This window comes from Cupressus sempervirens, chromosome 9 (assembly GCF_028749045.1).
Source record: "Cupressus sempervirens isolate cs-2001-9-10 chromosome 9, ASM2874904v1, whole genome shotgun sequence".
NCBI lineage: Eukaryota > Viridiplantae > Streptophyta > Pinopsida > Cupressales > Cupressaceae > Cupressus > Cupressus sempervirens.
This window is the reverse complement of record NC_143126.1, coordinates 51164268-51188572: the sequence shown is the minus strand read 5'-3', so window position 1 is coordinate 51188572 and position 24305 is coordinate 51164268. Positions and strand designations below refer to the sequence as shown.

The following is a 24305-nucleotide window of genomic DNA, read 5'->3' as shown; positions in this document are numbered from 1 at the left end:
AGATTTAATAATAAAAATATTATATGGTTTACCAGCAAACTAGAGACTAATTAATCACTCAACATATGAATGATCTAGTTTACCATCCACTAATTATGTTTGATTTCTCTGGACAGCTTCATGGTTATGTATGATTCATATCATAAGAATAAGAACAATTGTGGTGTGGAAATTTCTGAAATTTTTAAGCCATACATTTTATGACTATTTTGACAACAATGAGAATATTCCTGGCAATACCTAAATCCACATGTTCTTGATAAAAAAAAGGCTCCGATTGGTTTATAGCAAGAATTCGTTATGACAAATATCAAATATTATTTCCTGAACTATTTCAAGGGTCAAAATTTGTACAAACATGTGGGCTTTTGAAGCAGCTGTCTATCATCAACATGTCTCTAAAATATGAGAATAATGACAAGTACTTAACGCTATTCCCTAAGAAACATTAGGAGAATAAACATCAAGAAGTTATAAAATCTACTTTAATATCTAAGAGACCAGTCGACGGATCAAACACTCCCCCTACTTGAACTGAGAAGGCAAAACTAGATCCATCCTCTCCATCTAGCTTATGGTTAACATTTCCTACTTTTATTGGGTACCTCAAGAGTTTCACACCTTGCTTCCAATGCGTTTCTCCTTGACCTATCCATAAAGAAAATAGGCATAACAAATTAGAACAAACAGAGCCGTTAAAGGGAAGTTATTGTATTACATATACGGAAGCTAGTGCTACTTAATGTGAGAAGCATCTACCCAGCCGACAGAATGGGTATTTATTTATTATTTAATATCAAATCAAAATTGTAAATTAGACTGTTTTATAAATTTCAAATGATTAAAAAATTCTAATATACAGCCATTCTGTCGGTTGCATAGCCATTTCGCTTAATGTGAACTACTGCATATACTTAAATCCAATATTCCTTAATGTGAACCATTGAGTATACTTAAAACCACCGATCATTATGTGAGCTTCATAAGCAGTTTTCTAAATCATCCCTGACAAATCAGGTGTTTATTTATCTGTTAACGATTTACTATTATTACTTTTATCTCCATTCCGAATCCATCATGAACCAACCAGTCCAGACAAAGCATTAATAGTAAATCCATAACTTACTGGCACCAATTTAATACAAATCACAAAAGAAAAAACTTGAAGTGGCCTTGTTAAACAAAAATGTTAGGCAAGGATAGTGAACCTGGTTTTGTGGAGATTATAATAGATTGTTTAGAGTCCATAGCCCAGTCGATCCAGAAAACAAATCCGTGGCAAAGTGCACAGTTAGGTAGTGGAACCTGCGAGTCACTTCAATGAATAAAATAGAAGCAAGAGATAGAAAAAATAAGTCCTTGCAAGATACAGGTTAGACCTTTCGATCAAAACGAATTTGCACAATATGAATAGAAAATGATGTGCTTGGACACTAGATGTACCATTTATCCAAATTAAACGACAATTTTATAACAAACAAGAGCATGATGCAGAAAAAGAACATCGAAAGCTTGAAAAAAATCATAAAAATAAGTGAGAAACCATAGGCTGTTCATAGCTGTTTCTTCCAAATCATTTGTACAATTTAATTCTGTGCGCAAGTAACTGCATATTAATACGCCATCCTCTCTTTTTCCATAACTCTCTCTCTTCCTCTCAGAGAGTCTATCACATCTAGAACATCATACTTCTTTCTACTCATCGAGAATTATTTCTGACAGATTAAAGTTTTAGGTCTGATAAGAAACTTCTCAGAGCAGGATAGGAAGATAGAGATCAAAGAAGCATAAAGACAGTGACATACCGTTACTTTTCCTGTAGTTCTTTGTATTTCTCTTGCAAAATGAAATTCCATGAGTGTAAAATCTTCACTGATTTCCTGGGAATGAATTTTAAACCAGGTTAGCGATCATAAGCTAGCTCAAAATTTCCAGTTAAGTTCAGGAATTCATATCGTAATTTATTAATTTGAAAGTGTATCTGCAACTATTAATGGCAAAAGAGATCTGATTGAAGATTATGCTGATCCATGTCACAACTTCAAAAGTATACTAATCTAAGTCCAAAGTTTACAGTCTGAGATCTATGCCCTGTACTAAATACTAAGAAAAATAATACATTTTCACAAATTGAGCAGATTACATTGATAATGCATTCTGAAACAAAATAATAATATTCTATTCAATTACGAATGCAAAAACAAAAACTCTAAGAATATGCTAGCACTATAACTAAAAGTAAAGACCACACTTGCCATTTGGCCTAATATAGCTATTTTCCTTGTATTGCACTTTGGCCTGATACAATCACATCATTTAATTCATAGTTACCAGACTCAAACTTGACACAGAATCAACGATTCGGCAATTTGGAAAAAAGTAAAAATTGGCAATTTGGAAAAAGTAAAAACCATTAAATGTAGAGGTTAACTAAGGATTTAGAGCTAATCCTATGCACCCTTCACTAAATCGATTTTAAAGACATAATAAACTAATCAATTAGAAGCTAATTTAATAACACACATAAGTCTGCATCGGGCAAATGAATAGAAAAGTAAACTTGACCTAAAATAAACATTTTTTTAGTATATAGATAGTTTATTATTTACTAATGCTTTACTGTACAAAACTCATGGCTTACCATAGCCATCACATCCAAAACAAAAAAATATAAGTACAACTATGGTCGAGAAGAGCCTACATCACTTGAACAAGCATTAGAAGCTCTGCAATAGATCCTGCACTTGAATATCAACTAGAACCTCAAAATTGGTATAACCACTACATATACGTGTCTCAACAACATGTATTCATACTCTCTACTATTAAAAATCCACATGGCTAACCCAAGCATGGTACTCTTGAAAGGAAGCCAGCAGAAAATAAATTATTCCAAATGCTATCTAATAGCAGAGATGATGCAAAAAATTCTTACAAACCTTTCATTGGTACAAAGTAAATCACATACCAAATTAGATTTAAACAAATAAACTCACAACACCAGCTACACATGGGAAAGCTCTTTTGGGGAAAAAACCATACTCCAAAAGCCAGTCTTGTTTGCATGATCAGCAACAACTAATAGTTACAATACAAGGCCTAGAGCAACTGATCTTAAGAATTAAATACAACTGAAGAGAATTCTAGAGAATATAGTCACATAAAAGCTCCTTAGAAGATATCCAACCATTCATGCAAATTACACTAAGAAACCACATATTTATAGAGCTCAACACAAGCGGAAAGTGTCCATAGTTTCCAAAACAACTCCAACACCAAAGAGGTGTGTGGTGTCATAAACAAATTGCTAATCCAATCACACGTTGCACAAAACCAATTCCACACCAAAGAGGTATGTGGTGTCATGAACAAATTGCTATTCCAATGACACATTGCAGATAACAACTTCCAAAGCAGTAATGCACAACTCATCCGTAATGGTCACCTCACCATATGCAACACCCACTTCACTCCACTTGTCAAAAGTGAACCCTGCCAAAAACATCAATTGCTAAGTAGTAACTCACCATGATTCTTCCACCAAACAAGTAACCATCATAGTCATTGATAAAAATGCATCATAGTTCCAGCATAGCAACCTATGACACTAGCCCCCAGTCTTAGGACATCCGAATTGGGTGCAATTAATTAAATAAATAATAGAGAAATCATGTTTGTACTCTAAGGTTGAGACACTTTAATCCCAACACATCTTCAATAAAGATAGGATACCCAGCCTTAGTGATTCAATATGGAACAAACTCCTCTAATATAGAAAGGAAAATATTAGATCCTGGGATTTAATTGTGACAAAAAGGGAAGTTGTAATACATACAAACAAGGTCATTCAACCTTTGTACTGACAACCTCTTGCATCTCTTAGATTTTATAAGCTCTTAAATACTCCAAGGTGTTTTCGCATTGAGGCATTGCATGGTTGGGTCAGCACATATATGGGAATCCCCTTAAGATTTGGCACTTAAGCACCTAACATCTTCCACCATGTATATAAAATGAGAAAAACAAAATGAAAGGAACTTAACCTCATTATTCAACTATAAGAAACATAAAAGTTATAAAATAAAAATTTATTTAACTTTTACAAGCAACAATTTCATCCTAGTTACCTCACACATCTCACAAAAAGAGCTCACTTGGCACATGTGATCTAAATCTTAGAACCCACTCAAATCCTCCTAATTGGCCTTGAAATCTGAATGGAACCGAAACATTGGATTCAACAAATAAATAGTTGCATGTAAAGTCTTCTGAAGTCTTCAATTAACCGCATGCATATCAGCTTTATGCCATGTTTCAAGTGGCAATAATTTGCTAGAGCTGTGTAGTACATTGTGATTAACTTTCATGTGACAACGAAAGGAAGGGTAGTTGATACCTTATGCATGGGTTTAACAAGCTAAGGTGGTCGTAGGGTGCACTTTGAAGGTGATTGACACGTCTCACGTGATAGGTAGGGTTAACGAATACATCACCTCCACTCAAAGCATGTCATGTCCCCAAATTATGACAACACAGATAAATAGATAAATGAAGTAAAATACTTATAATAATTATTTTAATGAATATATAAATAGATTATATATAATATTTATTATTATTACATACTAAATTATTGGAGTAAATAACTATATATAAATTATATTATAAGGTCATTATAAATAAATATAATTTAATAATCATTGAAGAATAAATTATAATATATTATTGAGATGATAAATAATAATAAATCTAATAAGCTCGAATAAATAATGAACTTAAATATAAAATAGTAATAAATGAGGATATAATACAAACAATTATAATAAATAATAATCAAAGATTATCATTATTATGCATATATAAATTGATATAATATAATATTTGATCTTTATAAAGGGATAATATATTAATAAATCAGTATAGTAAATGGAATCAATTAATAATCAATACAATTGACTGAATTGCAAGAAGTCATGACTGATGGGAAATAAGATATAAGTATCAAGAAGAGATATCGTTTAGAATATACAGAGAATATATGAAATACGTTTGCAAGAAGCTAAATGGAGAAATATTTAACTGAAGTCCTAGCAAGGGACATTACAATGGTATCAAAGGGTTGGTTAATGGTCGTTTTCTATTGAGAATTCTTTTTGAAGTACTCTATTGCCCCAATCTTGGAAACAAATCAATCAATCAACAGTTGGAATTCAAACTCAAAGGTTGGAATTCTTTCTATAAAATGATTTTCTAATATCCATGCACAAAGACAAGATATTTCAACTTCAAAGATTTGTAGGTTTCATTCCATCCAAAAAGACAAAATTCTAACTGTCTATGTTGTCTATCCTAATTTTTCCAACCCCTAAATAGTTCTTGCGTAAACATAATATAGTCTTAGTGCAACCAAGGAGGTCTCCCTGAAAACCCAACCTCCTGATGATAAAAAGTAGTTATTTAACTAAAGCGCAGTTCAATGGACACGTGTCCTCAAAATTAACTAACATCAGAGTTTCAAAAACTAGTTAAACAGATAAAGTCGACCCTGGTTCATTAGTCTGATCACCATCCAACGTGGCACTGTGTGCAATTTTCTATCCTTTATATGCACTCACAAACTCCTAAACTACTGCTACATTGGGACTCTTTAGGTTCAACAAACCATGTTTTTCAGGTGTCCTCGCATTTGAGCTTCACTATCCTGTCAGCGTACTTGGAAAGTCAATCAGTACAAAGGTATAACATTGACTCAACTTGCGCTACCTTGGTGGAGTCTATTGAGGTTGGATTGCTTTCCTCTTTTATACCCTCCATGGTTGTCTCAAATGTCTTCACCAAGGCATCTGTCTTGATTGCCCTCTTTGTACTGCAAGATACGTGTAGGATTGATGATCTTCATATCATTAACCATACCTTCGTACATCTCTTTTATCGCTTTCTCAATACCTTGAACCTCTGCAATGGCAGTCTTAAATGTGGAATTCCTCCAACCTATGTTATTTTTTAGCACGAACACCATACATTCATCGAACAGTTTTAATGGTTTTTCTGCCAAAAATTTAGATATTCCATACCTCTCAATCTCCAAGATCTAAGTGGGCATTGCAGCCCACTTAGCTTCATCTATTTCCCAGACATGGATTTGCGTTTGTATCTCCCCAAGTAATGCTCTAGCATCGTTGAACAAAATACTAGACTGCTTGATGAACTTATTTCCATCTTTTATGATGTCATTAACCCAGCCATCTATTGCAAAAGTTAGCATTCTGCCTCGTTGAATCTGACTTGGCAATTTCTTACTTTTGGGGCAATTGGGATCAAAGGCTTGTGGTGCTTAAGCCAAAGACAGGAATCCAAAGTCCTTGAATGCACCAATATACTCTGCCATGGCTGTGATGATCTGCTTAAGCTCTTTTTTATCTCAGTTGTCCCTCCATGAACGCATCACCATGTTTTTAGTGGAGTGCTCAAAGAGGCAGTTATCTGTGTCCCTATATAAAACTCCTATATCCACTTTAGACATTTCAAAGTCCTTGACCTCCAATTCTTGAATCCAAAGTCCTTGAATGCATCAATATACTCTGCCATGGCTGTGATGATTTGCTTAAGCTCTTTTTTATCTCAGTTGTCCCTCCATGAATGCATCACCATGTTTTTAGTGGAGTGCTCAAAGAGGCAGTTATCTGTGTCCCTATATAAAACTCCTATATCCACTTTAGACATTTCAAAGTCCTTGACCTCCAACTCTTGAGTCCCTTCTTTGGGCTTGAACACAGCAACCTCCACAGCCCATTGGCCAGCATTTGAATCTGCCACCAGTTTTGCAGTGCTTTTCACTTGCTTAGTCTTGGGGGATTTTACTGTATATTTTCTTAACCATATCTTTGATGGGTATAGAAACTGGTACAAGGATGCATTTCCTATTCACGGATTTTGTCAACCATTGTGGTACAACACTTGGCATCCTTTTCTCTTCAATGGGTTTGACAGGGGATCCAGGGAATCCAGAACAGAGCCATCAAAATTGAACATTTCATCCTTCTGAAGTTCAGTGTCCAAAGATGGAGAATCAGGTTCTTTCTCCTTCTCTTTGACCAAGTCAACATAGGTTGCCTCTTAGTATTCCTTGTGTTGCGCCTTTGAAGTCTGGTTCTGGGCCTGGATACCCACACAGCAGGATTAACCACGCCAGGCTCAGTATTGTGTTTGCGGAGACTAACTTTCTTGCTTTGGGATTTAACCTTACCTACATCATCAATGGGGAGAAAGGTGTTAAAAGTACTAACAGAGGAATACAAAGGACTGTTTTCAGATCTTTCCGGTTGAACCATTTCCGTCTTTTCCTCCCTATTCTCAACCATCTTTCAATATATCTAGTTAACACCTTGGTTCTCTGTTGAATATAATTCTCCTGTTCTCTGGCCCAATCAACTACAGTAGCAGCACTTCAGCACTTCAGTCACACTTTGGTACTTTGGTTCAGTAACATTGGAATCGTCATTGTCTATCCCTTCAACAATCATTTTCAGCTATGAAATAGTATTTTGAGATAACCTCAATCTGGAAAAATCTCTCGTGCTGACCTCCTCATCCAGACAATCTTCCCAAAAATCTTCAAGATGAGGGACTGACAATAATTGATCATCCAACTCCAAGGCCTGTCTAGCGAAAGCTTTATTGTCAAAACCTTTTCTTTCATAATAGTACTTGAATTTGAAGCGGCGCAAGTCACAACCTACACTAACTGTGACTGCCATAGATTTGCATGTGAAGAGACCCAGCTTACTAGGAAAAATCACCTCATTTTTCTTCAGGAAGAAATCTTTTAACCGCCAAGGAGAGTTATCCACATATCTTTGCAAGCACAAAACAATCCAGTGAATTGAGGATATTGAATGTAGAAACTACTATATACTTGAACTAAACTCTGAACTTCTGGTGACATTCTTCTATCTAGGACTCCAGCTAAATCAAAACAAAAATTACCCATGAATACATCATGTACCCACCTATAGTTTTCAAGGACCCTACTATTTTGTAGCATGTGGCAATACTCAAATAGAAATATCATCAGCCTAGGGTTCATGGGGGATTCCAGTGAAACCTTTCCTACATGAGAGACAATACATCAAATAAGAAGACATAAAGAAGTCCTTTTTCACCACTTGTTACAGCTTGAGTTGTTCCCCCGGGTCCAAAAATTGCTTACCTTCGAGGATGCGTTGAATGTAGAAGTACATCTAGTCTACAAACAAGTGGGCTTCAGAGGAACTCATTACTCTGTGTAATAAGAACATTAGATCATGAATATACGATTTCATCTAGTCTTTATTAAGGCCCTTGGGCAAATGAGAACCTCCCTTATAGAATTTCAAAGTCCAATTCCTTGCAGTAACACTCGGGTGTTTATCTGTAGACTCATTGAACTTGACAAGGGATTGGGCATGATTGAACACAGAGAATGGTTGTTTTGGAATTTTTAACATAGACACAATAGTTTCTCTATTGACAGGGAATAAAATTTCACCATTGTTCTTCATGAGACACCCATCCCTAATGTCGTAGTGGTTTAGACATTCTTGAATTAATTCAGGGCATACGACTGCTGGTGGAAAAGACAGCTTCCATTAAACCACTCGAAAGTATTTCTAGGGTAAAAGGTTCTACTAATTGATTGGATATTTTGTCTTTCATTACTTCTAAATCAACCACTTTTAAATATGTGTCACTTATAACAGGGCCTTCACAACTCAAGCTTGTGACATTACCAAAAACATGAAATGCAGATTTTATGGCTTCTCTTACAAACAGACAGAAACCCTTCAAGATTTATGTAAAAGTTTCAAAACACAGACAAAGAAAGGCTATCAGTGTTTACCTTGAATATGGGACAATCTAGACAGTCCCTCGTACTTCTTTGTTTTACCTCCACAATTATACTTTGAGGAAAATATTACTAACTCCCATCATTATTTATCACTTCTAAAATGATAGATGAAGGAAACCCTGACTTTAAATTACTGAAAGATTTGCATGCGATGAAGGATCTGGATTTGACATTCTCACAGCAAGGATAATTAATACATTTCACTTCACACACATGGCCTTACCATATCATAATTACTATGCTTGTGTCAGCCCCCTTTTTTCTAACATCATGCGGCCAAGTACGAGATTCTTCCTAGGGCTCAAACTTTAATGAGTGTCGTACAACAATTTTTCTCTTTTTCGCCATATCAATAAATCATGTTGAACCACTTTTTCCTTAACTGATTGGAACTTAGTTCAAACCAGTTCCGTGAGGTACAAATACTTGATGTAGTTTGAATATGGTGTCTGCCTTCGAGTATCATGGAAACCTCCTTGAACCTCACCGAACCTATTTGAACCCTTATAAACTTAGTACAAAGTGGTCAAAACAGTTCATAATGGTTCACAGGTTTAAAGCCTTTGGCCTTTCAAAGCAATAAATGATAAGTACATGACAGGAAAAAACATAACATATTTTAAAGAAACATGAGAAAGGAAAGGAGGAAATTGACTAATTGAAAGGAATTGTAGGTGTCCAAACTCCGGATATGATTACAAATTTACAGACTAGGGAAAACCTTGAAAAACAAAAACAAAGCCACTATAAAATGGGGACTAACATATGCTTTAACTAGGGACTCTGCTTTAAGAAAGCACAGAAAACTTAGATTCATTGGTTACATGGGTCAGAACAGGGGAAAGAAAAGTATACACACAAAGCAAAGAAAACAAACAAACCACTAGACTATTATGTGAAAGATAGGATTCAAAAGGATGTCAAAACTAATACAATTTTAGATCTTGTCTGTTATAAGTAAACAAAAAGATAGTCCCAACTAGGGATGCCAAGAGGAAAGCATTCGACCCTATCACCTCTTGCATCTTGAAAGGTCCCTTCCACAAAGATTCAAATTTTCCATGAGCTCCCATTTGTTCTCTCCTCTTATCCCATAATAATACTTCATCTCCTTCCAGAAACTATCGAGCCCTTGCTTTCATGTCAAAGATCTCCTTGACTTTCATTTGATGCTCAGTGATTCGATCTACTATTATGATCAGAGATGCCTTGCACTGTATCTTCAAGAAGCCACTATGCTCATGGATAGCATGATTCAGACTCTGCTTCCACACCGACACTCTCCTACTCAGCTCATTACTGCCTTTTTCACACCACTAGCCCCCTTACGTGGTGTGAAAAGGCCCTCTAGCTCTATTCGGCCTAGTGAGCTTTCTAGATGCGTCAGATCCCGTTCTTCTTATTTACACCAGCGACACTCCTTTGGGATAGGTCGGAGACAATGCAGTACCTATACACATCGACACGTGTATCATTCTGTGACAGATTTCTTTTTGCCCAAGAAAGCCTCCTAGTGCTTTCCTGGTCTCTACGATCTGTTGCTTGTTTTTGTTTATTGTTGATGCTTTTCTTCGAACACCTTTGTGTGCTCCTGCTGGGTTCTTCTCTGCCTTTGTTGTAATCTTTCAATCCCATAGACCTCTTCTTGGTTTTTTGTTGGACATTAATATCATTATCTTATCTTATCTTATCTGCTAATTTATCTCTTCCTTCTTCCAATTTATTCAAATACATTACCCTCTTTTCCAACAAACAACTCCAAAGGCAAAGACATATGTGCGCCAACTCCATATACAAGTTCAAAAGGACCCATCCCAATCGCTCTTTTAGGAGTGAGTCTGCATTATTACGTATGTAATACAAAGTAGCATACCACCTTCCGGCCAAGTAGCTCCAGCATACTTTCCAACCTTCCTCCAGATAAGCAAGTAGGCAGCTTACTTATTCAGGCTGGTGAGTCTAAATATGATCCTACGGTGGATTGAATGGTGGACTAATATGGTGCTACGGCTTTGTAAAACTTTTTCTACCTACTCCAAGTATCGTCGTCTACCAATTTCTTCATAATTGCACCCACATTCTTATTACTCAGTTTTGCGTGTCTATTACCTTGCAGAAAGTAATCAGATGAATGTGCCAGAGTAATCTTGTGCTCATAATAGAACATGGTCAATCCTTCAAATGAAAAATAAGTAGCATCATTCGAAACAATTTTTTGAGGCACCCCAAAACGAACCACTACATAATCCTTCAGAAATCACAAACTACCTGTGATTTAACCTTCTTCATAGGGATTGCTTTCACCCACCTCATAAAATAGTATGTTGTTGTCTAGCATTGGAGTGAGGGTTCAATGGCCCTATAAAATCTAGACCCCATTATTTAAACGGTCCATTCACTACTACTAGTTTTAAAGGTAGGGCTGCACGTTGTGGTTTCCTAGCAAAATGTTTACATTTCTCACAGTTTCAAACATAGGAATAGGCATTTCTAAACATTCCTGGCCAATTAAAACAATTCCTCAAAAGTTTGAAGGTTGAAACTCTTGAAGAAAAATGCCCCCCACAAGCCTTCTCATGAAATGTCTTCAAGAGCTCCCTTTGCTGATTTGCGTTGACAAATCTCAAAAAGGTTCCATCAATGCTCCTTTTATACAAGATACCTTGAGAGATCACATATTTCACTGCTTTGAGTCTTAGGTTGCATTTCTCCCGAGCCTTGAGATGTTTTGGACACCCGCCATAGGTGAGGTAGTAGGCCACATCTGAGAACCATGAATCAACTAGACTCACTAACAAGATAGAAGGCATTTCATTTGCACTTTCTTCTGAGTTGACTCCACTTTCCACTATCAGTTTACACAAACTACATTCCCAAACTAGTTTTGTTGGTTTGAGTGTTAGATCGTACTATGGAATCTTGGCCACACAAGTTACCCTCTTGTTCATCCTAACTTCTTCTTGTGTTAAAATACTTTTAGTTGCAGCATCAAGTACACAGACTATTCAATGTAAGTGGAGGATACAGTATCTGAAATGTTTCACTGCCTTAACCACAGCAAAAGCTTTCTTCTCGATAGGTGAATATTTCAGTTCGTGTTTCTTTAACACAGTGTTCATTAATGCTATTGGTGCTTCCTTCCCACTATCATTTTTTTAAGTTAGAATCTCGGACAAGGTGTGTTTTGATGCATAGCTGTAAATATTGAAAACTTTCTTGAAGTCTAGATTGATCAAAGTTGGACTATGGGCAATAGCATTTTTGCATTCATTAAAATCTCGCTTCCTATCATTATTCCATTTTTAAGCCTTCTTCTCACTCATCATGGTGATTATATGCTTGGTGATTTTCTGAAAAATATTGTATGAACCCTCTTAGAAAATTGATTTTCCCAAAGAAAGATTTTATTCCACTCCTTATGCAAGGGAGAATTAATTGTTGTATAGCCCTTACCCTTTCAAGGTCTATTTTAATTCCTTCTTTTGAAACTATAAGCCCTACAAGTTTACCTTTAGTAACGCAAAAGAATGACTTTTTGGGGTTCAACGATATACTATGATAATGACATCTCTATAATACTACTTTCAAATCCCTCAGATGATGTTTTCTTCTCTTACAGAAAATCATTAGATCATCTAAATAGACCACAATGATTTTATTCTTTAGGTCCCTGAAAGAAGAATTCATGGCTCTCTAGAAATTAGCACCTGCATTAATCAACCCAAACAAAATTCTTTTATAAGCAAAAGTACCCCAAGGTGTTATAAAGGTTGTCTTGTGTTGGTCCTCTTCTACCACACTTGTCTAATTGTACCCTAAGGAACCATCTAGCATGGGCATCATCTCAGATCCAACCAAAGGGTGAATTACGTATTGCATAACAAGCAAGGCGTAATTATCCTTCAAACTGGCTTGATTCAAGTTCTGAAAATGAACACAAATCCTTATATCTCCATTCTTTTCCTCGAGTACAATACTTGCAGTCCAGGTGGAACGATGGATTGGGTAGATAATCCTTCCCTTTAACGTTTTGTCAATCTCCCTTAGCATGGCTTCAGATACTTAAGGATTGCAATTCCTAAGCTTCTATTGGAAAGGTGTAGCATCTAGTTTCAAAGGAATATGATGTTGGAATTCCTCATTTCCAAAATCCTTCAAATCATCATAACTCCAGACAAAGACATCTTATAATTCATTAGCAATTCCCTTTGTTGGGTGGATATTTTGCAACCGACAGTTTGTTTAAATTCAATCACAAAATAGGTAGACCAGCCACACCGTATGAGACGAAGTCTCTCCTACCTTAAAGGGAAGGGCTCCCCTACCTCACAATTCCTTGGATCAACTCAAGCTAAGCAAGAAGTTGAGAGAATTTGTAAGGGATGTAACCAATATTATTTCCTCTTATATTTCAGGAAAGAATCCACTCACCTGTGGAGTGAGTAATGGACAAGATTAAATCTCTAACTACACTTCTATCTAATAACTGGAAATGGAGATACCGATAAACCAAAACCTACTCAAAGGTTGATCATTCAAGCGTATTAGTTTGGCTCTAAAACATTTTCCAATCTATTTTCTAAGAAAAACCTCTACCATTGGAGCACAAAGACTTCGAGAAGTAGGGAAATTCTAACTATTTACGTGAATTTGAGATGATAGTCTTATGATCAATTGGTCGCACAATGTCGTGCTTATGATCTCTACCCAATAGATGAGTTCCTTGTTCTCAAAAATCTGGAAGATGAACTTTACATCTAGGGTTCAAAGTAACTAGATACTTTGAGACCATAGATTCCACTAAGGAGATTTATCAAATTATTAACTTTAGGAAAGAAGTCAGATCTGTGTATTGTTCTCCATCATCTACAAAATTTGGGTCTCTTATTTTGTTTGCCTCTAATAATCTAATTTGCTCTAATTCCACAGTCACAAAGGCATTTCTTTAGACAAATCCACGCATTTTGAAGTTGGAGGGACTCTGAAGATTTTCTCAATAATATCTCGATCCAAGTTGAGAATCACTTTACCATCCACATCCTTAGTTGTTTCCGATTTAGGGGAAAAATGATGAGCACATCACAAGACAAACTCAAGTTCCAAGGAAGACATGGGAAAGTTTGATTGACTATTACTCCTTTTGGTACGCTGCATATTCTTGTATAACTTGAGGACAAGCACTCTGTGGGTGGCGAGGATTTGTGACGTCCCCAAATTTTAATGTAATAACTTGATTAAACTAATTAACTATTTGGTCCCAGAATATAAATAATATAATGAAAGGACCTTTAATGAAGTACTTTAACTAATGAATATGGAGGCTTAGGTTAATAAAATAAAATAATTTGTATTTGGGATTCCGATTAATTTATGTATATCTCTGGCCCAACTTTTATTTTGGTTGTAGGTGTTTGTTGTCTGTCGACACTTGTTGAGCACCTCTGGAGTTTTCCTCTAATGGCATATTTATGTCCAACATGTAGATGCTTTTGGTATGCGACTTGAATTATTTTATTATACTACAAATTCTAGTTCGAGTTTTGTTTTTGGCATTTCGGAAGTGAAGATCTTCCCTATTTGGTTGGTTGCAATTTTGCTAGGATTCGGGCCTACTCTATTCTACTTGTGGATTACTTCACATGGATTTGGAAAATCTGTGCGCTATCATTGTTTCTAACTATAATTTTCTATTTTTAGCAACAAATCACATATGGTTTTGTGTTTACTGTGAGTTGTGGCCTATTATACTCATCCCATTAATAGTGGGTTTGGAATCATCAATTGCACACTACTTCACTATTAGCAACTAATGAATTCACCATTCTTGTCATACAAAAGTCTTCCCTCGCTGTTGTGGCTACTTGATCCAGCCATGGTCTCCATTTGATCCTCCATTTCAGCTTTCATTTCACCATCCATCTCACCATCCATCTCTGCCAAAATGAACACCCTCCATTTGTGGCAGACTGCCTTCACCTACAACCGTTCGTATGGCATGTGCTAGGCATCGTACAACCCTGTCTTCCACTCCATACAACTCATCCCTCCTTCACTGTGCAACATCCTTCACCATAAGGTTGTAAGCCATCGCACCCTCCATCTCTAGCAGACTACCTTCACCTAAAACCATCCATACAGCCTGTGCTAGGCACTGTATAACCCCATCACACCATATGACCCACCCCTCCTTCGCTATACAACATGCTTCACCATACAGTCATACATCATTGCACCCTTCATCTATCATACAACCAATCCATTCCCTCCAATAGTACAGGTTACCCAGAGTAGTACGTTGGCAGAGCCAACTAATACATTGGCAATGTTGACTACTACGGTGGCAATGTGGACTAGCACATTGGCAATACATACTGGTATGGTGGTAATGTATGGTTGAGTAGGCTGGTAGGCCCGTACTATTGAGTAGACATGGTTCAACGTAAAAGGGGTGACTTGCATGGGTACCATGTTGGGAACATTACACATGGACATATACAAATTTAATTTTCTTAAAAGAAGCTTAGTTGCATAAGCAAAATTATCCAAAATGAGGAATATTCAACCTAGAATAAATCGTACACTATTATAAAATGTCTACACCCACAGATTTTATTAACCGTGCTATGTAAGTTGGGTGCAACTCATCCATTCCATATATACTTTTTTTTAATGTTCCTTGACCTATAACGCAATCTGTTTGGGTGCACTTACACCTTTCTCAAGCAGTTTTATCCTTTTGCACATTCCATGATTTTGTCTACAATAAAAATCCATGAGAATGTAAATTATGCACTAGTCAAAAGCTTGGGCAGAGATTTTAAGTAATCATAGATTTCATACTTTGCAGAGAAAATCCTTAACCATGTTAAATATGTGATCAGGCACAATATAGGTGTAGTTTCAGATTTTTATCCACGGCAAGAAAATCCAAGACCATGTGCAATATGCACCCATGGACAAGGAACAACAGGGTCTTGGAGTGGTTAAGGATTTTTTCCTTTGACCGCATGGACTTGCACCTTCTTATTTTTGGATTCTATGATGGACTCTTTTTTACGATTATTGCTCCACTTTATCTTGTGTGGCCTTGCAGACAACATTTGGAAGATACAAGAAGAATGAGTGTATCAAAAAATCCACAAGCATCCATGATTGAGAGATCAAATTCTTTAATGATCAAGATGATGTTTTGTGTATGCGTTGAATGCAAACTTGGAGAGGTGCATGCTCGTTTGGTACTCTTTGTGCCCCCTTTCGAAGCCTTCGCTTGTTATTCTACATTGTGAATATCTTAGCGCAATCCGTGAATTTAATTACTACATTTTACATTCACACTGATCTGCACTCAATACACAAACTTAGAAAATTCATGCCCCTCTTTATCTTTGAAGTTTACTTCATCATTGTTGTTTAGCGCAAAGTAGGTCCTATCATCGGGCCCTTCAACTCTCGCATACTTTCCTTCAATTGCATGAAATAGTATTTGTCAATGCGTCCCTTTCAATGGGGTGCACATTATCCTTTGCAACAATAACCTTCCCAATTTAAAGAGCATTTTGATTTCTATGAGTGAATTTTCAACTTCAGGAGCAAAGCTTTAAAACTGGTCATTAGGGAAAAATTTTGAGTTCTTAACACATTGAATATCCCTGAGTCCTACCATCAACTTGTGAGTGCCTTGAAATCATGTTATAAGCCTCTCACTTAAAATTTTTTTAATTTCAGTGCACTCTATGAGATTTTCAACTCTTAATCGATTTGTCCGTCATCTTCCTTTTCGATAATGCATGACTAAGAACCCATCATGTTGGTGTTTAGCATAGAGTACCTTCCCAAATGAATGTGCAATGAGAATATGACAGATTTATGATTTTACAGGCTTTTCATGATTTGAATCTTTCTTGTTCAATATTTGACAAATTCCAAAATAGCTCGAGTGTAATTTGGGCATGTAGATGGAATTCTTTGACAAGATTTTTGACTTCATCTCTTTTCAATATTCTCTAGACCAATCCTTACTAATTCTCACCTAGATCCTGGAAGCTTTAAGAGACAGAATCAGAACTACTAGGAAGATCAAAACAAAAAGAGCCAAATGGATAAAAGATGGGGTGCCATGCAATTGGGGAATGTTGTGAAAAAGGTCACAACAAGACCAAGGGCTTCTATTACAGGGCAACAGAGCAGTATATCTTGTCATCATAGAGGGTGCATCATAAAGGTTGAATAACATGTCGGGTTATGAACAAAAACCATTTACTCACCATTACAATACACAAAGAAATAGAGTTGTATTAAATTATGGCCAGAATAACAAAGAGTCTCGGAAGAATATATGGGTAGAGGTGAAGAAAACATAGGAAAAGCGGATGTGCAAGACACAAGTAATATGAGTGAGAGAAGAGAACCAGGTGAAGAGAGATCTCTCAAAATATTTGATGCTCTAGTACAAGGTAAGCAATAGGCTGAGCTGGGAGCTCGAGATCAGAATAAGTGGATGGATCTAATGATGCAAATGTTGACCAAGCCAATGGGCATTAATGTGAATGCAAATAATGGTGGTGGAAATAATAGAGAACTATGGAAGAAATAATGAACATAATGGTGGCAATGGAGGGCGCGTTGATGAAAACTTTGGACATGCAACTTGGCCAACAAGAAACAGTGACCTCAATGCAACTTATACCCACCTTTGCACCAAGGGTTTCAGTACAGCTAGAGCCTAACCCTCAAATTACAACGTTACGAAATCAGTTTTGACAATATTGGGAGAATGGAGAAGATGAATTTTGAATAGCGATAACTGCTAGGAATACTTGGATGTCACAATGAAGTATTTGCCTTGCACTAGTGACAGAGGAAAGCATTATAAAATGCAAATGATGTAGGCAAGCTTACACTACCTTATTATGAGAGATCTGGCAAGAAGAGCATGCCGAAGGAGGCTACTAAGTATGCAGCAATTCGTTTGGATGGAATTGCATGAGTGGTGGCATCATGCATTGGCTATCATGGAATACAATCATATTACTTCCTATGTGGAGTTCACTTAAATACTAACTGAAATATTCGATAAGAAGCATCCAAAATTGCATTTCAAGGAGTTAGCCCAGCTTAGACAATGAGGACTAGTTGAAACATATATAGCAGAATTTTACAGGATTTTAGTTTTGGTGACTAATAACTAATATTTCATAGAAAAGAATTGTGATTTTGTTCATGGATGGTTTAGCAGATCCATTTAAAGGGTGGATTAAGGGCCTCAATACTACCACATGGTAGGAAGCTATCAAGAATGCCAAAGGCATGGAACCCTTGTAAAATCAAAGGACAAAGATAAGAAAAATATAAAATTTCCAGAAGGATTCACATCAGATGCAGAATGATTCAAATCAGTTGGATATTCAGGGAAAATCAATGGAGAAAATACATCAAAATAGAGTATCAGTATTGTAGGACCATCACACGACTTACCAATGTCCAACAAGCAATCACCTTCAAAGTGAGGGGTGTGATATAGAGACTAGTGATCTCTTTGATAGATGTGGAAGCTACACCAAGTTACAAATAACTTCGTCGGTGAAAGTTTTGTAGCATAGTGGAGGTTACAGACGAAACAACATGATGAGTTTAAAGTGATAGTTGGTAGTGGGCATAAGCTTCTCAACTCTCATATAATCTCTAATCTATGCATTTGAACGGGCAATTACAAGTTGGTGCATGATTTCCATATGATAAAAATGAGTGATTATAATGTTATTCTTGTTATGTCGTGGATGAAGTCCTTAGTAGAGTTTACTATTAATCTAGAGAGATTGGAAATGAGGTTCAAGCATCATAAAAGGAAAGTGGCACTTATGGGACCATTAGATCGTAAGCTTAGAGTGGTTACACTGAAGAGAATGAAATGGTTACTCAGGTAGAATGAGGTGGATTGGGTAGCACAGTGTCTTATTATGCCTACTGTTTCCAAGCAGCAAGTTAGGAGTTATCAGATGGATATACAGAAGGTAATATCCAATCACTCTAAGGTTTTTGGTGGCTTTCCCCATAGAGTTCCTCCTGAGAGACAAATAGAGTGTGTTGTTTACCGTACAGGTAAAGAAGTCAACACATACAGACAATAATAGCAGAATAGCAGAATTATATTCGCAATAGTAGATTAATGATGCTTTACAATGATCCCAGATGGGATATAAATACTACTGCCGAACCTTCCCGAAGAAGTCCGTCGGCCACAATTATTCTATCTGTTACAAACTATTTACCGCCGGACCGTCGGCTACAGAATACCGAAACACCGCCGGACCGTTGGCTACAGAATACAGAAACACTGTCGAACCGTCGGCTACAGAATACAGAAACATCGCCGGACCGTCGGCTACAGAAACACCGCTGGACCATCAGCTACAGAAACATCGCCGGACCATCGGCTACAGAAACACCGCCGGACCGTCGGCTACAGAAACACCACCGGACCGTCGGCTACAGAAACATCGCCGGACCATCGGCTACAGAATACAAAATACCGCCGAAACCATCCAGTCGGCTAACACCATCCCCCCCAAAAAGAAAAGTCGTCTCCTGACGACTGACAAAATATCCGAGACAAATTAACAAACAAAATACATTAATAGAGTGACTACAACAAGAGAAATCTGCTTCTGTCATATCACTTCCACATTCATCCCGTTACATCTGTAGCCTCTGCTAACACAATACTGTCTCCTCAAGCTGACCTTGATAGCCACCTGTGCTGATTTCTCTGTTTTCAATTCCTCGGTACCCTAAGCCAACTGTCGTTGCACTGCCTCCAACTGGATGATCAGCTCCTCCCGAGCTCTCTACGCATCCACCAAGACAGCCTCACAACCAACACCTGCTCCTACTACCTCTGGTACACAGAAAGTCCATGCCTGCAGCAACTTCAACTCTTCTCAACTGGTCAGACTCCCATGACTCATTTTCTCCCCGTGGCCTTTCTTTTCTCCCCACGGCCTTTCTTTTTCTACCCGCGGCCCATTCTTCCGCCGGCGGCTAACTGGGCGAGGATTCTATAAAATATTACGCCCGCGGGAGCTTTTTTTCTTTCTCCGTCGGAGCAATATTATCCTCGCGGGGGCTCTTACTTTTCCTGCCGGAACCTTCGTTCTCTGTCAAAGCAATCATTATGCCCCGAGGCTTCACACTCCGCGGAGGTCTCTTGCCCACGGACCCACGGAACTTTCAACTTCGCTGGCCGCGGACAACTGTTGCCCGCGGGGCTTCCAACATCGACGCCCGCGGGTATGCTTGCCCGCGGGGCCTTTCTTTCGTCAGCCGCGGGGCCTTTCTTTCGTCAGTCGCGGGGTCCTCCAACAGTTGTTGCCCGCGGGGCCTATCTGTCCGCAGCTTCCTTTTTTTTTTTTTTTCTTTTCATTTTTTTTTTTCAATCAATTTTTTTTTTTTCTTCCCTAAAAGAAATCAAATATCAAAGGTACCTCTGTTTTGTCTCCCGGCATCACCATTCTACAACGACGACGGAGTCAGTTGGCCATCTTGTGACAGCGACGAAGTCTTCCCGGCCCTATATATTTTAAATTTGGATCTGTTGACTACCAGAGGTACGTTCTGCCCGTCCAAAGTTGATAATCTAATCGCTCCATTGTCACCGACCTTCCGAATCTGATATGGTCCAACCCATCTGCCCCTAAACTTTTCCACTTTGATTTCATTCTAACCGTCGTACACCTTACGTTTGTTCTGTGCCACCCCCATCGCCCACTATGCTTGTGGTCGTCGCGCAATTGGATTATTTCTTTGCTGTCGGTGCCCTTCCACTAATCTTACGCTGCGGTGTAACCTTTTCTTTCCGCGCGATCCATTCACCATGTACCGGACAGTGGAATTTTTCGTTTTTCTATGTTCAGACTGTATGTTCTTCCCCTCAGCTTCAACCATGGCAACTTTTCCTTCTTCCACTTCCCTGCATTCCTCCGGACATTCATTTTCCTCCTTTTTCTCATCTTCGTCGACCCTTAGCATATTGCAACTTGGAAAGAGTTCGTAGTCTTCTATCTGCCAGTGGTAAAGGCCATTAACCGATTCCAAGTCGTCGTCATTCGATCCTCCGTCAAGTCTCAATACTCCTCCTTCATCCGGTTCCATTCTCCTCTGTCCTTCGTCATCACTTTCGCCTTCACTGTCAGAATCTGACAATGCTGCCTCCTCGCCAACCATTTGCGTATGCAGGTCAATTATGAATCTTTTGCCTCCGCGCTCCATTGATAGGGTATTGTGTTTCCAATCATGTTGTACTTTTTCTTGCACCAACCAATCCCGTCCCAGAATAGCATCATAGCCTTTTCTTTTTAATGGAATGACCACAAAATCCAATAAAAATGGTTGTGTACCAATTGTTACCGGTTGCGCTTTCAGAATTCCCAACGGTTTGATTCCATGTTGGTCTGCCGTGAGCAACTAAAATGCAGGTGGCCACAGCGTCGGCTTTCCCAACTTCTTCCAAGTATCCTCCGGCAACACATTCACGCCGGACCCTCCGTCAACAATTGTCTCTGTCAAAACATTTCCCAAAATCCCCATCTTGACGACCGCTGGATGCCGTCCGAAGGTGAGTGCCAGCAGCATTAGGTCTGTTGTCGTCGCTTCCCTACTGTCCCTTCCTGTGTCCTCCGTTGCTTTCGAAAACGGTGTATGATTCAGAATGGCCGTCCGTAACTGGGGCATTGTGAGAAGGAGGTCACTTATCTTGACCGGTATCTCCGTTTGTAGGATCTGTCGTACAATGTTTTGTTCTGCAAAGTTCCTTGCCAAGGTGCCGGTAATATCCTTCAACTAAGATGTCCCCGCCAACGATGCCTTTGCAATTTCCGCCTGCGCTTCCCCCACTTTTCTCTTTTCCTCTGTTTGCCTCCGTGTAATTGCCAGAACCTCCTCTATATCCGTGCCAACAGTGATCAAGTTTACTCCAACCTTTGGACACTTGGAATCTTCGTGATCGCCGGGTCCGCACCATCTGCATAATAATTTCGGTGTGTTTGCCGCTGTACAATCCCGTGCAAAATGACCCCACAAATTACATGCTCGACATTGAACGATCGGCCGTCCGTTTGCATCATACTGGGTTCGACTTCGGCTTCCATTATTGTTATTGGTTGCATTGTTGTTATTTTGCCCTCTGCTATTATTCCTATATCCTCCAGATGTAGCACCGGCGGTATTCGTGTTTCCGCTACTACCCGACGGGGAAGCCTCCTGTGTGAGAAACACCTGCGAAGGTCCTCTTGTCTTCATGTTAAAGGGGCACTCCTTTGTCGAATGGCCCATGATCTGACAAATGTCACAGAATTGGTTCTTTGGACACGATCCTTTAGTATGCCCGTCTATCTTACACTCTGTGCACCACAGCTCACTGCCTTTTGGCTCCTTCTGCATGTTTTTAAATTCCTTCATCATGTGAACCATATCCTTCTGTAGGGCACGAACCTTCTTGCTGCTGCCTTCGTCGTCGCTACTATCATCTCCGGCAGGCTCGTCGTCATCAAAATCAGAGGAGCTAGTTTTCTTCTTCTTTGTCTTCTGCTCACTTTCAAGGTCCAGTGCTCTGTTATACGCGTCCACATATGATGACAGTGGCACAATTTTCATTTTCCTCCGCAACTTCGAGCGTAGGCCGTCAACAAACCACCTTTTCTGCAATCCGTCCGCTCGCTTGCTTTCCATTTTGTTTATTAAGTCTTTCAATTTCCTGGCGTAGACACGGACAGTTTCGTGCTTCCCTTGCTTGGTATTGAAAATTTCCGCTACGATTTCATTATCATCCCGTAAGAGTTTAAATTCGGCCAAGAACTCCTTTTTAATTTTATCCCATGTATCCAGCTTCTGCGGATCTATATCCGAAAACCAATCAATCGCGACACCCCGTAGGGTTGCCGGGAATTGCCTGGCCCATTCGTCGGCATCTGTGATTCCATTTGCCCGCCAGATCGTCTCACATGTCTTACAATGTCGGAGGGGGTCGGCTGTACCATCGCCTTCAAATTTTGGTAATTTTTCTTTGAGTCCCGCCATAACTCTGGAAGTCTGCAATCCTACAGTGGTCGGCACTCCCACACCGGCAGTCTGTACTCCCACACCGGCGGACTGGTCTCCCACACTAGAGGTTTGCACTCCCACACCGGCGGTCTGCACTCCTACACCGGAGGTGCCGACAGCGGCGAACCTTGGTGAAGACGGAGGATCCTCCGAAATTGTTTCCCGCGGAAGTCTATCCTGGACGAAGAGGTCACTCCGCGCTCGTGCTCTGTCGGCACCGCGAGCCGTGCGAGTTGATGCTCTCCCGTCTGAATTTTCTTCCCTTGGCGAACACAAATTCAAGAACTCCTCCCATGCTTCTTCCACCAATTCCACCCGCTGCCGAGTCTCCTCCAACAATTCCTCCGCACTTCGGTTTCCGTCGGCAATCCTTTGAAATCTTCATCAGCGTTCGGCTTGCTGTGCTAGAATTAAATTCTCTTGCGCAATACGGATTCCATCTTTTCCCTTCACCTTATTCCGATCCTTGTTAAGCTGATTTGGCATTAATCTTTATTCCTCCCACCTTCCAGATTCATAAGGCAACGGCGCCAAATGTTTACCGTACAGGTAAAGAAGTCAACACATACAGACAATAATAGCAGAATAGCAGAATTATATTCGCAATAGTAGATTAATGATGCTTTACAATGATCCCAGACGGAATATAAATACTACTGCCGAACCTTCCCGAAGGAGTCCGTCAGCCACAATTATTCTATCCGTTACAAACTATTTACTGTCGGACCGTCGGCTACCGAATACCGAAACACCGCCGGACCGTCGGCTACAGAATACAGAAACACCACCGAACCGTCGGCTACAGAATACAGAAACACCGCCGGACCGTCGGCTAGAGAAACACCGCCGGACCATCGGCTACAGAAATATCGCCGGACCGTCGGCTACAAAAACACCGCCGGACTGTCGGCTACAGAATACAAAATACCGCCGGAACCATCCAGTCGGCTAACATGTGTCATAGAGTTGGAAGAAGGGACCAAACTAGTGATTGCCAACCCTTATCATCAACTGAAGAAGCATAAGGATGAAATTGAGAAAGCTATTAAAGGATTGTTCAAGATGAGACACATAAAGCCAAGTAAGACCCTTTTTGCTTCAACAGTGGTTTCAATGAAGAAAAAAGATGGAACAATGAGAATATGTATCAATTACAGGCTCTTATTAGGAAAACAATCAAGAAAAGATACACCATATCACAGATTGATGAGTTGATTGATGAATTAAATGGAGGGAGTTAGTTTTCATAAATAGACTTGAGGTCAACATACTATCAAGTCAAGATGAGAGAGTTGAGAACATTGAGAAGACAACCATCAAATGT

General features: G+C 38.9%; 1 protein-coding gene across 2 annotated transcripts in view; it reads right to left on the bottom strand.

Annotated features, from left to right (window-relative positions):
* Positions 1–253: 253 nt before the first annotated feature.
* Positions 254–24305, bottom strand: part of PRMT7 (protein arginine methyltransferase 7) — a 248103-nt gene continuing 224051 nt past the window's right edge. For both annotated transcript variants that reach the window (XM_089798974.1, XM_089798975.1), the window contains exons 12-14: positions 1806–1880; positions 1209–1305; positions 254–648 (exon numbers count right to left, since the gene is read on the bottom strand). In XM_089798974.1, coding sequence (XP_089655100.1) covers positions 464–648; positions 1209–1305; positions 1806–1880 — 357 coding nt within the window. In that variant the 3' untranslated portion in view covers positions 254–463. The remainder of the gene's footprint in view (positions 649–1208; positions 1306–1805; positions 1881–24305) is intronic.